The following is a 12,972-nucleotide window of genomic DNA, read 5'->3' as shown; positions in this document are numbered from 1 at the left end:
TTCTCTTTAGTCCATGAAGTGTACTGCACGGAAAAGGCATCCGTCAGGTTGTTAGGTTTGGGCGACAATACCACTTTACCAAACCAAATTAGTAGCAGGCTACATAAAAGTAATTCCAGGAGACAGGGTTAGGTAAAAAAATATTTGGTAAGATCAATATAACAAGCCAAAAAAGTGATTATTACTTTGCAATCACAATAAAGCAATCTTCCTAAATGTGTCCTTGCAGTGAGTTTAGTTTGTCTTTGGGTTTTTCACATTGTCTAAAAAGGATTAAAATACAGCACAAGAGGCTGTAACCAATTTTTCATTTTATACATAAATAAACAATATTATTATTGGCTTCTGGCAGCCTCAGACCCCATTCAGAGACCTCATTTCCTTTCTACGCTACAATCCCAAGAGAAGGATGGAGGAGAGGAACAATGGCAGGGCTAAAGGAAGAATTACAGAACAAAAGGAAGAAGGGAGGAAGAGACAAGAAGCCAGTGAGAGTATTTTGGGAATTTTCAAGTTGGATGTTTTTGATTGGGGCACTGACTGCAGCAGCGTTGGCCATGGGGCTGCAGTAAGGGGTGGAGGAGGTGATGGTGGAGGTGGGCGACGCGGCGGCTCTCCTTACAGCCAGATACTGCGGGGTGAGGCCGCCCAGGCCCGTCAGGCTCCCCCAGGTGGTCGCACTGTTGAGCTGCTGCATCTGCTGCGCCAGCTGCTGCTGCAGACGCCGCTGCTCCTTGTCCTTCTGCGTGTCGGCGAACTTCACCACTATGGGAGACGAGCAGCCCTGCAGGGGAGGAAGAGGAGGAGAGGAGGGGGGAGGAGAGGAACGGAGAGATGGGAGAAATAAAGAGAGGGGAAGAGATGAAAAGGAGAAAGCAGAGGAAGGAGAGGGGACAAGACAGAAGAGAAAAGAAGAGCAGAGAAAAAAAGAGGAGACAAAACAGGAGAGGAAAGAAGGGAGGAAATAGGAAAGAAAAGGAAGGGAAAGGAGAGAAGAGGAAATAGAAAGCAGAGAGGAAAGATAAGAAGGACAAAAAACAAGACAAGACAAGAGAGGACACGAGATAAAGGCAGAGAAGAGACCGGGAGACATGAGGGGAAAAGAATGAAGAGGACAAGAGAACAGACAGCAGCGGAGAAAGGAGAGGAAAAAAGAAACAAGAGGAAGGGAAAGGAGAGGAGAAATAAAGAAGGAGGAGAGGCAAAAGAGAGATAAGAGAAAATTAAAAGAAAGAAAGAAGAGAGGAGGGGGAGGGTAGGTTAGGATGGGAGAAAGAATAGAGCGAAGACAAGCAAGGAAAGGATAAGGGAGAAAAGAGAAAATGAGAGAAAAATGAGGGACATGAGGGGAAGGGAAAGAAGGGAAGAGGAAATGGATAGAAGATGAGGAATAGAGGGGAAGAAAACAGGAAAAAGAAGATGAGCAGAGTCATGGAAAGACAACAACAGAGAGAGAAATCAGAAAGAAGAGAATGAGGAAGAAAGGACAGGTAAAGGAAAAAAAGAAAGTTGAGGAGTAGAAAAAGTGAGGAGAGACAAAGAGAAATTGGAAAAGGAAGAGAAGAGGAGATAATTAGGAAATCAGGTTTGTACTTGCACACACACTTGATTAATAAACTAAATGAAAATTAAGGTCTTCATGAAGATGGGGAAAAGGACATATACACACTTGCACATACACAAAATACACACAGATGCACACAAACACACCTAAGGACTCACAAGAGTACAACCACACAAGAGAATCAACGCATTAACAAACTTTACATCAGCAAAGAAAATCTTTTCTCAATGAAAACTGCCGTGTAAAATTTTCTCTCGCGTGCTCAAACACACACACGCGCGCACAGTGACAGAGTCACACAGGAAACTTGACTCTAAAGCCAGTGGGCTTTCTTCTTTCCCCCACAAGGGTTCAGTTATCTCTGAGTCCAGAACGGTTTCACCAGAAACAGATTTCCTGAGTTCTCCAACTATTTCATCATCTCATATGAAGAGAGACTTGAGATCTGTGTGCGTGTGTGTGCATATTAGTGTGTGTGTGAGAGAGAGAGAGAGAGATTAGGATGACCAGAAAGAGAGGTTGAGAGGGCAAAAGGAAGATTTAGAGATTTGGACAATCACAAGTGTATATAATTGTCCGAATTTCAATTCCTCGGAGCAGCAGTGTGTGTGTGAGTGTGTGAATGTGTCAGATGAATGAACTGTCACATGCAGAGAAGGAAAAAAAAAAAAAAAAAAAAACAACACAACGCTCCGGATGAAAGTTGCAGCGACGGCTGAAACACAGCAAAGCTGAAACAAGTCATAATCTATCACACCACACCATTACTCACACGCTGCAATCAAAGCCTAACTAGGGGCAAATCCGTTCGAAACAAAGGCAATCTGCCACAGGAGAATAAAAACCTTTTGATTGAAACATTTAGTTCGAGGCACGATCCGCACTCGGCAGGGGAGAGAAGGGATTTGGCTACTTTGCAGCTACTGCGCAGCACACAGTCAGAGCTGAGATATATGTCAAGTGTGTGTAACAGAGTGAATGTGGGTGAATGTTGATATGAAAATGTGTCTGTACAGGTTCAGGTGTGTTGCGTAAAAGTAAAATAAGTGTAAGTGTTTCTTGAGAGCACGTGAGAGAGACTTTGGATCAGTACGTTCGCTGTAAAATCAATTTAGTCTAATCAACGTGAATGTATGCAATTATGTAACATGTCAGTTTCATGGCAACTTCAACAAATCAATAATATCATTTATAAAATGTAAAAAACTTTCAGTTTAGAGATTTTCAGTTTACAATGATATAAAATGGAGAAAAGCAGCACATTTAAGAAGCCTGAAGAAGAAAGTTAGGGGCATGCCTGACAGATCGCTAATAATTTGGGATAATTTCATTTATTGATTTAAGACTAGAGAAGTGTTTACCTGTAAGTTACATCAGCTAACTGATGCTAAATTTAAGTTTTATATTGATTACAAAGTGGATGCTAACACGACTACAGCAGGTTAGGATGTCATGTAAGAAGAGCCATTCCTGAAACTCTACTGGAAGATAACATTTTATTGCAAACCAAGCAGGGCGATTATCTCTTGACAATATGACATCCCAAATGTCGGCTGCACTTAATATCTTAAATGTCAAGTGTGTTTTATCCCTAGTGCCAGATCAAACCTTTCTTCTTAAAGTAAACAGACACTAGACTAGTCGACAACGCAGCATAACTTTCCATGGTGTAGGTTTGCCAAAATATAAAAGTGCTCATGTGTAGCCAACAGCTAATTGCTGACTCATTGGCAACATTACAGGTTCAGTTTGAATCTCCCAAAGCATGATGGGAACTGCAGTGCTAAAACTTCAAACAAATTCATCATGGAAATAAGAACAAGGAGTGACAAAATCCATGGCTTTTTCTTTTCATTTACACTACCAGTACATTACAGTAGACATGTACTTGCTGTGTTTGGAGAACATTGCAAACAAACTGTGTAAACCGCTTTTTCATCATCAAGTAAGTGCCCTTGAACATGAGTAGCACCGCTCATATGCCAGATAATGGCATTTCTGAGCATCCTGAAAATAATACTATACAACACAGCTAGCTAAGAAATGCTGTCACAATGCAATGCATGCCTGTACATAAGGAGAGTGAAATCAAACAAAAACACCCTGAGGCTCAGCAAATGTGACATCAGAACCAATGGCAATTCAGTAAATGTACAATAACAAGGCAGCCTAGCTAATACATTTTTGTTTTTACAGTGTATGCTTGTATGTGCGTCCAGACAACCCCTCCTTTGTGGGCCGGGGCTCAACTTTATCAGCGGAATGAGCATGTCCCCTGTCTGATGGCGGCTCGGGCATATTTACTCCGTCTCTCCACCAGTCATTTTCCCTCTTTATTCTGACCGCCGAAAGATAAAGGAGCTGAGACGATGGGAGAATTGCATTCGGAGGGAGAGTGTCACTCTGGGGCCGTGCCGCTGCAGTCGATTCCCCTTGAGACAGGAGCTCCCTTTCCCTCTCTGCTAAATATCTCATTACTCTAGCTGACACGCAGCGAGCAGGGGAAATGCAGCCCAGAATGAGAGTCCTGCACTGGGAGAGGGGCAGAGGGCCAGGGGCCTCTAGTCTTGGTGCTGCTGGTTCTCCCTGAAAACTGGGCTGCACTTTAAAGTTTTTTGGGCGACTGTTTGGTCAAATTTGTCCTTAAATGGTGAGAACACGTAGAGGGAAAGTGGGAGCTTATGCCATCTGTTGGTTTCGCACAAAGAAACAAATCATCAATGATTTTTCCGTAGGGGGATTTTTAATAATTCAGCATAGATTAGTAACAGCTTGAACTTTCATATATCAAACACTGTGTGACTATAATGCTAATCAGCCATGAGTGAGATGGAACAACATCACTGTCCAGGGAAAACAATGTATTTCCAAACTAGGTGATTCATTTTCAGTTTTCACATAAGGTAAAGAATTACATGCTTCTAAAAGTTATAATGCTTAAGATTTTTGAACCCCCTTTTTGAGACTATTTATGATTAACTGTATCTCTCCAATAGCCATTAAATGCATTTACATTCTGTAATAGGTTCTCTATATAGTAGTTTTCATTTATATTGGCGGAGTCCGCCACATTTAATGCTGCTGCTGCTTCACATTGAATGCATTAAACTGGCAAAAGAAGTTGTGTTTTTTTATTGTGAAGCAGTCACAGGGAGCTTTTCTTCTCAGAGGTTAGTGGCTGATCACGTTCGTTCATCTAAAATGTGGCCACATGATCGTTTTTTGAAAGCGGTTCAGTTTTAAATATTGCAGTAGCAGAGTAATTTTTCCGAATACTGCTATTGTGTGAAAAACTACTCGACAAGAGCACAGACTGAAATCACATTGTGGTTGCTCATTGTATGATGGAAAAGGCAAATTTTGACTAACTTCTTTATTAATCCAAAATGAGTTTGTTTGGCTGCACTGCAAACCGGTTTCTCTTCTGTTGTATTTCTGACAAAGTAGCTGCTCAGTGTTGTGATATTAAACTACACTTGCTGTTAAAAGCAGTAATGAATCAGGACTGAAATCTTTAGAGTTATAACTTTAATAGGCAAGAGAGAAGGAAAGAAGGAAGGAAGGAAGCAACCCGATTCTCGCATGTTCTTCAAATAGCTTCCGTCTGTTTAAGAATATTTGACGAGCCAGCTAATGTTTATAGGTATTTATTGCTGATGGGCGTCTGTGAAAACTCTGCCACTGGGTGCAATTACACCTCATGTAGTGCTAAACTAAATTTGCAAACCATCTGATTTATTTTGAATTGGCCACTTTTGAACAGAAACAGCAGGGGGTAACATGATGACTTTACCCTCTATGGGCACCAAAATATTTCATGACACCCTTGTAGATTGTTAACACATAAGAATACATTGAATTCAATAATAACAGACTACTTATCCAACATAAGAATACTAATTTGTAGTCATAAAAAGTTCTTAAATGGTCTCTGATTTCAAATATTTTGAAAATAACATGCCATCAACTCAGTGCTGGTGGTGTAGCATCTATTTATTTGGGATCTATACTATTTCAGGAGAGAGATTTTTACCTGCAGACAGCCTCCCATGTTGCACAACTTTCACATCTTAAGAAAATAAAGTGCTTCAAGTCTCACAGGAACCTTTCTCACCAGGAGATATTTCTACAGGGAAAACACTCCTTTCTGTTATTTTTGTCTGTTTCTTACAATGTTTGACAAATCATCTACAAAAAAAAATACCATACTTGGATACATATCTATACAGAATATATCCTAAAGTTTGGTTCATCGAAGAAATACGTTTCCATCACTTAGCAGGAATCCTTTGTGGTTCCCATAAAACCCCTCCAAACACAGAAGTTTTATCTGTATGTTTGGTGTCCTGCCATGATGCTACACCTATGATTGACAGATGAGTCTGTGTAGGCTGACAGCATGACAACCTATGGTCTCAAAATGATATTGCAAACATAGCAATAAGCACCTGGAATAATTATGGTATCCAAATGTATAATTATGTAATTACAACATATGGATCATTCGTCATGCTGTGAAAATGCACCTCAGCACCTGCTTCAGGTTGTGATTTGACCTCACTTCACTGTCCACGCATAAAAAAGTTAAACTTTGGTCTGTGACAGAAGTTACAGACTTGTGATCGACTTAACCAGGAGTTCACTCAGCTAATAAACCTGATGATACTCCCTGAAGCCAACTCCCCGAGACAGCCGTGAAAAGAGCATTACACATCACTTCCCATCTTTCCCAAAATGCTGAACTTATAAGCTCCGGTCCACTTACCTTGAAAATCAATCTCTCATAGCTTTCAAGAGAGTTTATGTGCTCTGAACCTTCTCAGTCTCATTTATTTACCACTCACCTAGCCTTTAAATGTCAAACCATGTGATCTTTAGCTACTAATAGGAAAGCAGGAGGCTCTGTTAACTAAAGGAGCTTGCAAACGTCAAAAACACAGAGTTTCACAAACTGATCAGTTACATACTTGGGAAAAACTTCTGCGATGATCTTTCTAAATCTATATCTAAACTCAAAACCTTCCTTCATGGTTGCCAATAATTTAACTTTAACTTACGCTTCACAATTTACTGCTTATTGGTTTAATTTTCAATTTTAGGTAACTTTCAATAAAAGGTTTATTTTGCCTTAATATTTTAGCCCTATTATATGTACTTTGGAAAATGTTGGAAAGACCGGATCAGTTACAATCCATCTTGCCTCATTTAATTCTCATTTGTCAAACTGCTTAAATATCATCAATTTGAAATCTATTTTTTTTATGTATAGCAGTCACTGATACCGAATGGGTGTACAATATCGTATATATATAGTCAATTACCACTTAATTGTATTTATCGAGCTAAATCAAATTAGGTCTAATAAAACAACCCGGCATTAAATCTTCATGAAGGCTTCATTCTAATTTTTTGTTGAAACCGTTTTAGAAAATTTTGATTCAACTTTATACTCATTTTGGAGATAGTAGTTTGGGTGCTGTTGCCGCTTGACATACAGTATGCCAACGAAGGACAAAATGAGACAAAATAATAGAAACACCCGTCATATATAAGACGATACAGTTCAATAGCACCACAAACTGCAGCCTCCAAAATCAACGTAAAGATTTCAACAACTGTTTCTACAAAAACTGAACATTACAAGCTACATGAAAGTAGATTTTATTACAGTTGTTGTATTACATTGTATACAACGCAATACTGGCAACTGAGTACTACTAGTATATGCACGTTCACGCAGTAAATCAAAACCATTACGTGGCCAGTCACGACAGACGACAGTTTCAGAGTTGGTGTAATAAACCCAAGGTTGTATTCAGACATTTTTGGACAAATACAAATGGGATCATCCAGTCTTATATAGAGTCTAATCTAATAATTTCTTTCAGCGTCTGTCTCTGCTCTTCACAACAGTTGACAGATGTGTTTGTTCGCTATTCAAACAGACACAGCTCTGTTTTCTCTCATGCTCTACTTAAGCGCTTGTATACATGCGCTTGAGCGCTTGTGCATTTATGGTGGGGGTGTGTGTGCGTGCAGCGAGGGCAGGATAATGTGCAAGGGGGCCTCTAGTGTCATAGTGGAAAAAAGAAAGGTGGAAACAGAAATCAGTGTTGATGGAACGCTGCACAAGGGGAGCTGAGCGCTAAATGAGTAAGAGAGTGAATAATGTAAAGCACAAATCAACACAAATACAACACAATGAAGCCAAGCTACGTCTCTCCTCGTGTGTATTTAGAGGTTCGACTGTGAATTACTTGTCTCACTCATATCCACTTTCATTACGGCCTGACATTCAGCAAGCTTGTGTGTTTGTGTGAGATGTGTGTGTGTGTGCGTATGAGTGCGCCGGTGTGTACCTGAATGTCACAGCGTAATGAGAATGGATATGACAGTGACAGGGCCATCAACGAATGGACAACCCGCACTGCCTCCCTTTTTCCTGGGTTCATGCGGCGCATACGTGCCGGGGAACACACTCAAACACACAAACACATACCCACAATCTTGCACTATCTAAGACAGTGGGGTGCAATAGAGCCAAGACAATAACCAAACTCTATTTACCAGACCTCATTCCCTCATACGGACCCGAAGTAATTACTTTTAAATTGCAAAACTGAGGAACATTAACAAACGGTTGCGGCAATTTAGGTCCGCCTGGGGCTAGACAGCTTGTTTTCAAATGGAAATGAAGGTATTTTGCCATTGTCCACTGCAATATCGTTGTGTTATGGTTTAAGGCTTTTTTCTGTGTGCTTGATAAAAGCATGGGACACTCGCAGTGTTTACCAGGCCCATTGTGGCAGACGACTGCTCAGAGCGAGGATAATTCTAGCTTAATACTAACGCTGTCGGAGGAGAGTGTCACTCCTTCTACTCAGAAAGACAGACATGCTGCTGCTGCTGCTGGGCCACATGAATCAACACAGACACTTCACTGATATTCGCAGTGTGACAACATAAACAGAAAATCCCCACTCACACACACAAAACATACACTAACAGATGGAGGGAGGAGCATGCGTTTTCCCCATGTCAGGGTCACAGCACATCAATAGCAGCCATGATTATCATGATCAGCTCTAATGAGGGGGCTACAGGGGTGAACGCCACTCGTCTTTTTTCTTTAACACAGCCTGTTATTACCACTTTTTGTCTCCCTCTCTGACTCACACACTCGTCTTATACCATGTAATTCTCTCCCAATCACAGCCCTGTCATCCTGCCCCGTCGCCAATCTGACAATGTTGACAAGGGTGCCCCAAAACCTGGGGGAACACAAAGGAGCTGTGGACGGGTCCCCATTACGGCAATGCCAGGGTAGCTGTGCAGCTGATGAGATCTGAAACATTACCTGCTCATTGCGGCTGTTGTGTCAAAGGTGCTTTTTGTCACAGTTTTGAGACTTGGCCGAAGTTTGTCTAGTTGGAAACTTTGTGAACAAAAATCCCTGATTTCATCAGAAGCCCTTTCAGAAACTGAGTCTGCAACATTGCTGGTTTATGTTTAAGCAATTTATTGTGATGTTCCATATTTGCGTAGTTCAAACGTGACTGGGCTGCTCATACGATGTTTGCCATCTCAAACAGTTCTGCGTGGGCCTAAAACTAAGACGGGAACCCTTCCTGAATGCATTTTTAAGATCTGAGAGAGCTCTGAATCCAACCTGATATTTGGAGCAATGTTTTTGTTTTGCTTGTTTATTTCATCCATTACTGACTTTAATGCAGCACATTGGCTACACTCACTGGCATAACTACTCGCAACACACATGGATACACATGCTTTGTAACCTCAGAGAAAGAGTGAGAGGGACGTTTCTTAATAACTTACATTTGAAAATAACCAAACCCAGACCATGAGCGTGAAGTTTAATGCAAAAAATTAACAAAACCTGGACCACAATTCAATCCTTTGTCGAGACCAATCCAGTTTAGGTCAGGTAACTAATTTCTCTTGTATACAACAGTCAAGATATCTCACTGCTTACTTTTTAGATACTTTATAATACATAATATGTATGCTATTTTCTTAATTTCTACTTTGTTCATCCAACACTTACTGACTGTCTGTCCTTCATGGAAGATCTGTTTGTTTCGTCATATCTAAAACAAGGGTCTACAATGGAGAATGTTGTAAATTGTTAAGATTTTAAACCCCTTTAAGGCAAATGTGTAATTTTTAGGCAGTTAGAGCTGCTTCGAGTAGATCCTCCAATAAATGTTTTCATCAATTTTATCAATGATTCAACAGATTATAGAACTGCTGCCTATTTTAAACAGTTCAAAAACGGCAAAGTTAAAAATGATGATATTTTACTCATTTCTATTTGACGACACGACATTCTGGAAGAAAAGCGTTTTGCCTGATATCCATAGTGTTAAGCAGTTGGTTTGAATGAGTGTTATCGTGGTTTTCCAAGGGATTAATCTTCTTTTCCACATTTATGTAGAAACTAACCTGATGTGAGGTGACTTTCAAAATATTATCCCATATTATCTGTTACCTTAAGTTTGTTAAAAAAATGATTAAACTGCTCTTAACAATGAAAAGCAAGACACTTGTTTAGTCTCTATTTAACATAGTGCTGCTGGATCCTATACATTAATGTGACAGCATTCAATTTAGACTTAAGTCATGCTGGAACAGTGACCTAAATGTTCCAAGGCTCAACCTAGAAAGTACGGTTTGAAGTCGAGACTTTTACAGATAGGTGACTCGGGGGCTTACAGATATTTAAACATGAGGCCGAACATATTAAATTTCCAGCACATTTACAGGGTGAAGTGCATGTTTAAATGGCGCTAAGGAGACAGAAAGAGAAAGAGAGAGTTGAAGAAAGGGCAAGAGTACAGTACCTCCATAGTCTGAGACTGGTGCATGGCTTTGATTGCATTCTGTGCCATAGCTCTGGTGGAAAACGTGACAAACGCACATCCTGTAGGGAGGGGAGGGGAGAGGAGGAGGGAGGGATGGAGGGACAGTGGAGGGGAGGAGGGGGAGGGCAGAAGGGCAGGAGGAGGAGGAGGAGGAGGAGGGGAGACAAGAAAGAACAAAAACAAGACAAAAGGGTTGGACACGTCGTTGTTATAAAAAAACCCAAACAGAGATTGATACAGAGAACAGCTCACAGGCAGACAACAGTGTTCTCAGTTGCTGTGGAAACAACAGCCGAAAAACGAAAACAGTGTCATGACAAACCCACCACACCCCCCCTAGCCCCATCCCCATCCCACCACCTCACCCATCCACAGCCACCACAGGACATCTGAGACAACCACAATCGCCACTGGGGCTTTAGACTGACTGTTGATGCCGTCCCCGCCTCCTTCCTCCTCCTTCCTCCTCCTCCTCATCGTCTCTCTCTGTCTCTTACTCTGTTCTCTCGCTCCTACACACTGAACGAATTAGTCATACCTGAATTCAACTGCTCTCTCCTCTCAACAATTCAACAATGTAAATCAGTTGAAATTTGCATGAAAGCGATTTGAATTCATTTGGTCCTGTATTGTGTGTCTGATTGGGTGCCCTCTTTCTCTCACTGTCAAACAGGAAAGAGATGTGGTGGTGGTGGGGCGGGGCGAGCTGGGACAATGCATCTCCACTGGGCTCAAGAAGACGGGAATCAGATAGAAAATCATATTAATTCAATCCACAGAGACGAGGAGGAGAGAGGAAGAGATGAAAGGAGGTGTGGTCGACCTCCTCCGTGACTGACACTGATTTAAGCCAATCAAGATTGGACGCAGCCAGAGGCGGATTTAGGGGAGTTTATTATTGGTTGTTTGTGGGTAGGGGGTGATGCAAGGTTGTGTTTGTCTGGCTGGTTAGGGAGTGATTAGAGGAGATAATGTGAGAAGTGCTTCAACAACCCCCCGGACTAATAATATGCTAACAAACTCACCAAGCCATGTTAGCGCAGCCAGGCCTGAACCGATTACACACATGTTCACACACATGTTCACACACAGACACACACAGAGACGCACACGTATTCAGGTTTGGCTGGCTGACTTGGCAATAGAGGAAAAAAAACGAATAGCCTGGGTCATCAGATAGACTCGCCTTGGCTGTGTGGATGGGATGAAAGGGCAGAGAGGAAAGAGAGAGGAGAAATTGTGAGGATGGATAATGCAACAGGGAGCAAGAGAGAGGAAGGACAGATGTCAGATGAGTGTTGAGGAATAGATGCGATCATTGTCCTCTTCCACCTCTATCAAAAGCCTGCTGTTGCTGTGATAGAACGAGGCTGGGAGTGACGGATGGTCAGTTTTTCTCCTGCTTACATCCACCACAAAGATTTCAGACAGAGGCTTTTCCCTGAGAATAGAAAAACATGCCCTTGTAGAGGGCATGCATTGCTACAGTAATAGTCTTATCATGTCTTTTGACCCCTTTTGTAGCAAAAATCTTTTTGATAACCTCACTGTGTACATCAAACTAAGTTTAATTCACCAGATGCAACACAAATGCGCTTCTTTAGAGAGGACTGGCTGCTCAACAATAGTTGGGAATCGAAAGACTACCTCATAAAAAAAAAAAAAAGTAGCTTCTTTAGACAATTCAAAAAAGACTATTCTCTGTCAGAAGCAAAGATGCAAGTAGCACAACATTGTTTTAGTTTCAGAAGGAGGTTGAGCTGAATGACTGGGTGTAAAAAAAATCCAAACTCTGGTTCTTTGCTTATGTAAAGTCAATAATGGTCTATAATCTAATCTTAAGCAAGTCGTTTTAGTTTCCTTAATGTAAACCAAACTAAAACATCAGACTTTCAAGCCAGTAATTAAGGTTTTTATATGTCATTCTGTCATTCAATATTGTCTACATTGAGTGCTGGTTTCTTTTAACCATGACCACAATCTTTCCGTAAAACCTTGAATAAGAGCCCAGGCTTTTATTTGCTAAATCACTGAATTGACCCTGCCAATATTTGGGACAGGTGTTCATATGGGACAGGCCTTTAATTCCTTTTGCACAAAACTGAAACTACTATGAAACAGTTTATTCATTTCAAACAGAATAATTCTTGTATAAAATTGTCATTCATTTGATCCAGCTCCGACAGACGGCTTATGCGCTTTTATTTTGAAGTAACATCACGGTGCAGGGTGAGAGAAGTGTGGCTGAAGTTAGCATAGAGCGATGGACTTCACATGACAGGATTCACAACTTGGATAAATTTTTATGAAAAGCTTTTTTTTGTTGATTCTTTTGATGGATGGACCCTTACGGACTAAAGGAATCTAAATAATCAAGGAACGGACCCATTGGGATTTCACGAGGGCTTCAAAGGTAATGGCACTTTTTTTCCTTTCCTCTCTTGTACCAGGCCGGTTACACCGGTAAATCTATCAGAATTAGACTTTGGGTCTTGTTGCTTCCGTTAAATGCACTGAACGACTGAA

The 12,972-nt window shown here is 41.0% G+C and overlaps 1 protein-coding gene across 15 annotated transcripts in view; it reads right to left on the bottom strand.

Annotated features, from left to right (window-relative positions):
• The window catches only part of celf2 (cugbp, Elav-like family member 2), a 510,925-nt gene that overhangs the window by 24,761 nt on the left and 473,192 nt on the right, over positions 1-12,972 (bottom strand). For 10 of the 15 annotated variants that reach the window (XM_038738416.1, XM_038738417.1, XM_038738411.1 and 7 more), the window contains 2 exons: positions 10,426-10,505; positions 542-784 (listed from right to left, as the gene is read on the bottom strand). In XM_038738416.1, the coding sequence (XP_038594344.1) occupies positions 542-784; positions 10,426-10,505 (323 nt within the window). The remainder of the gene's footprint in view (positions 1-541; positions 785-10,425; positions 10,506-12,972) is intronic. The other 5 variants (XM_038738413.1, XM_038738421.1, XM_038738422.1 and 2 more) reach the window with 1 other exon arrangement.

Source organism: Micropterus salmoides, unplaced genomic scaffold (genome assembly GCF_014851395.1).
Source record: "Micropterus salmoides isolate LMB-PRFRI ecotype aquatic unplaced genomic scaffold, ASM1485139v1 Ms_hic_scaffold_23, whole genome shotgun sequence".
Taxonomy (NCBI): Eukaryota; Metazoa; Chordata; class Actinopteri; order Centrarchiformes; family Centrarchidae; genus Micropterus; species Micropterus salmoides.
This window is presented reverse-complemented; position numbering and strand designations above follow the sequence as displayed.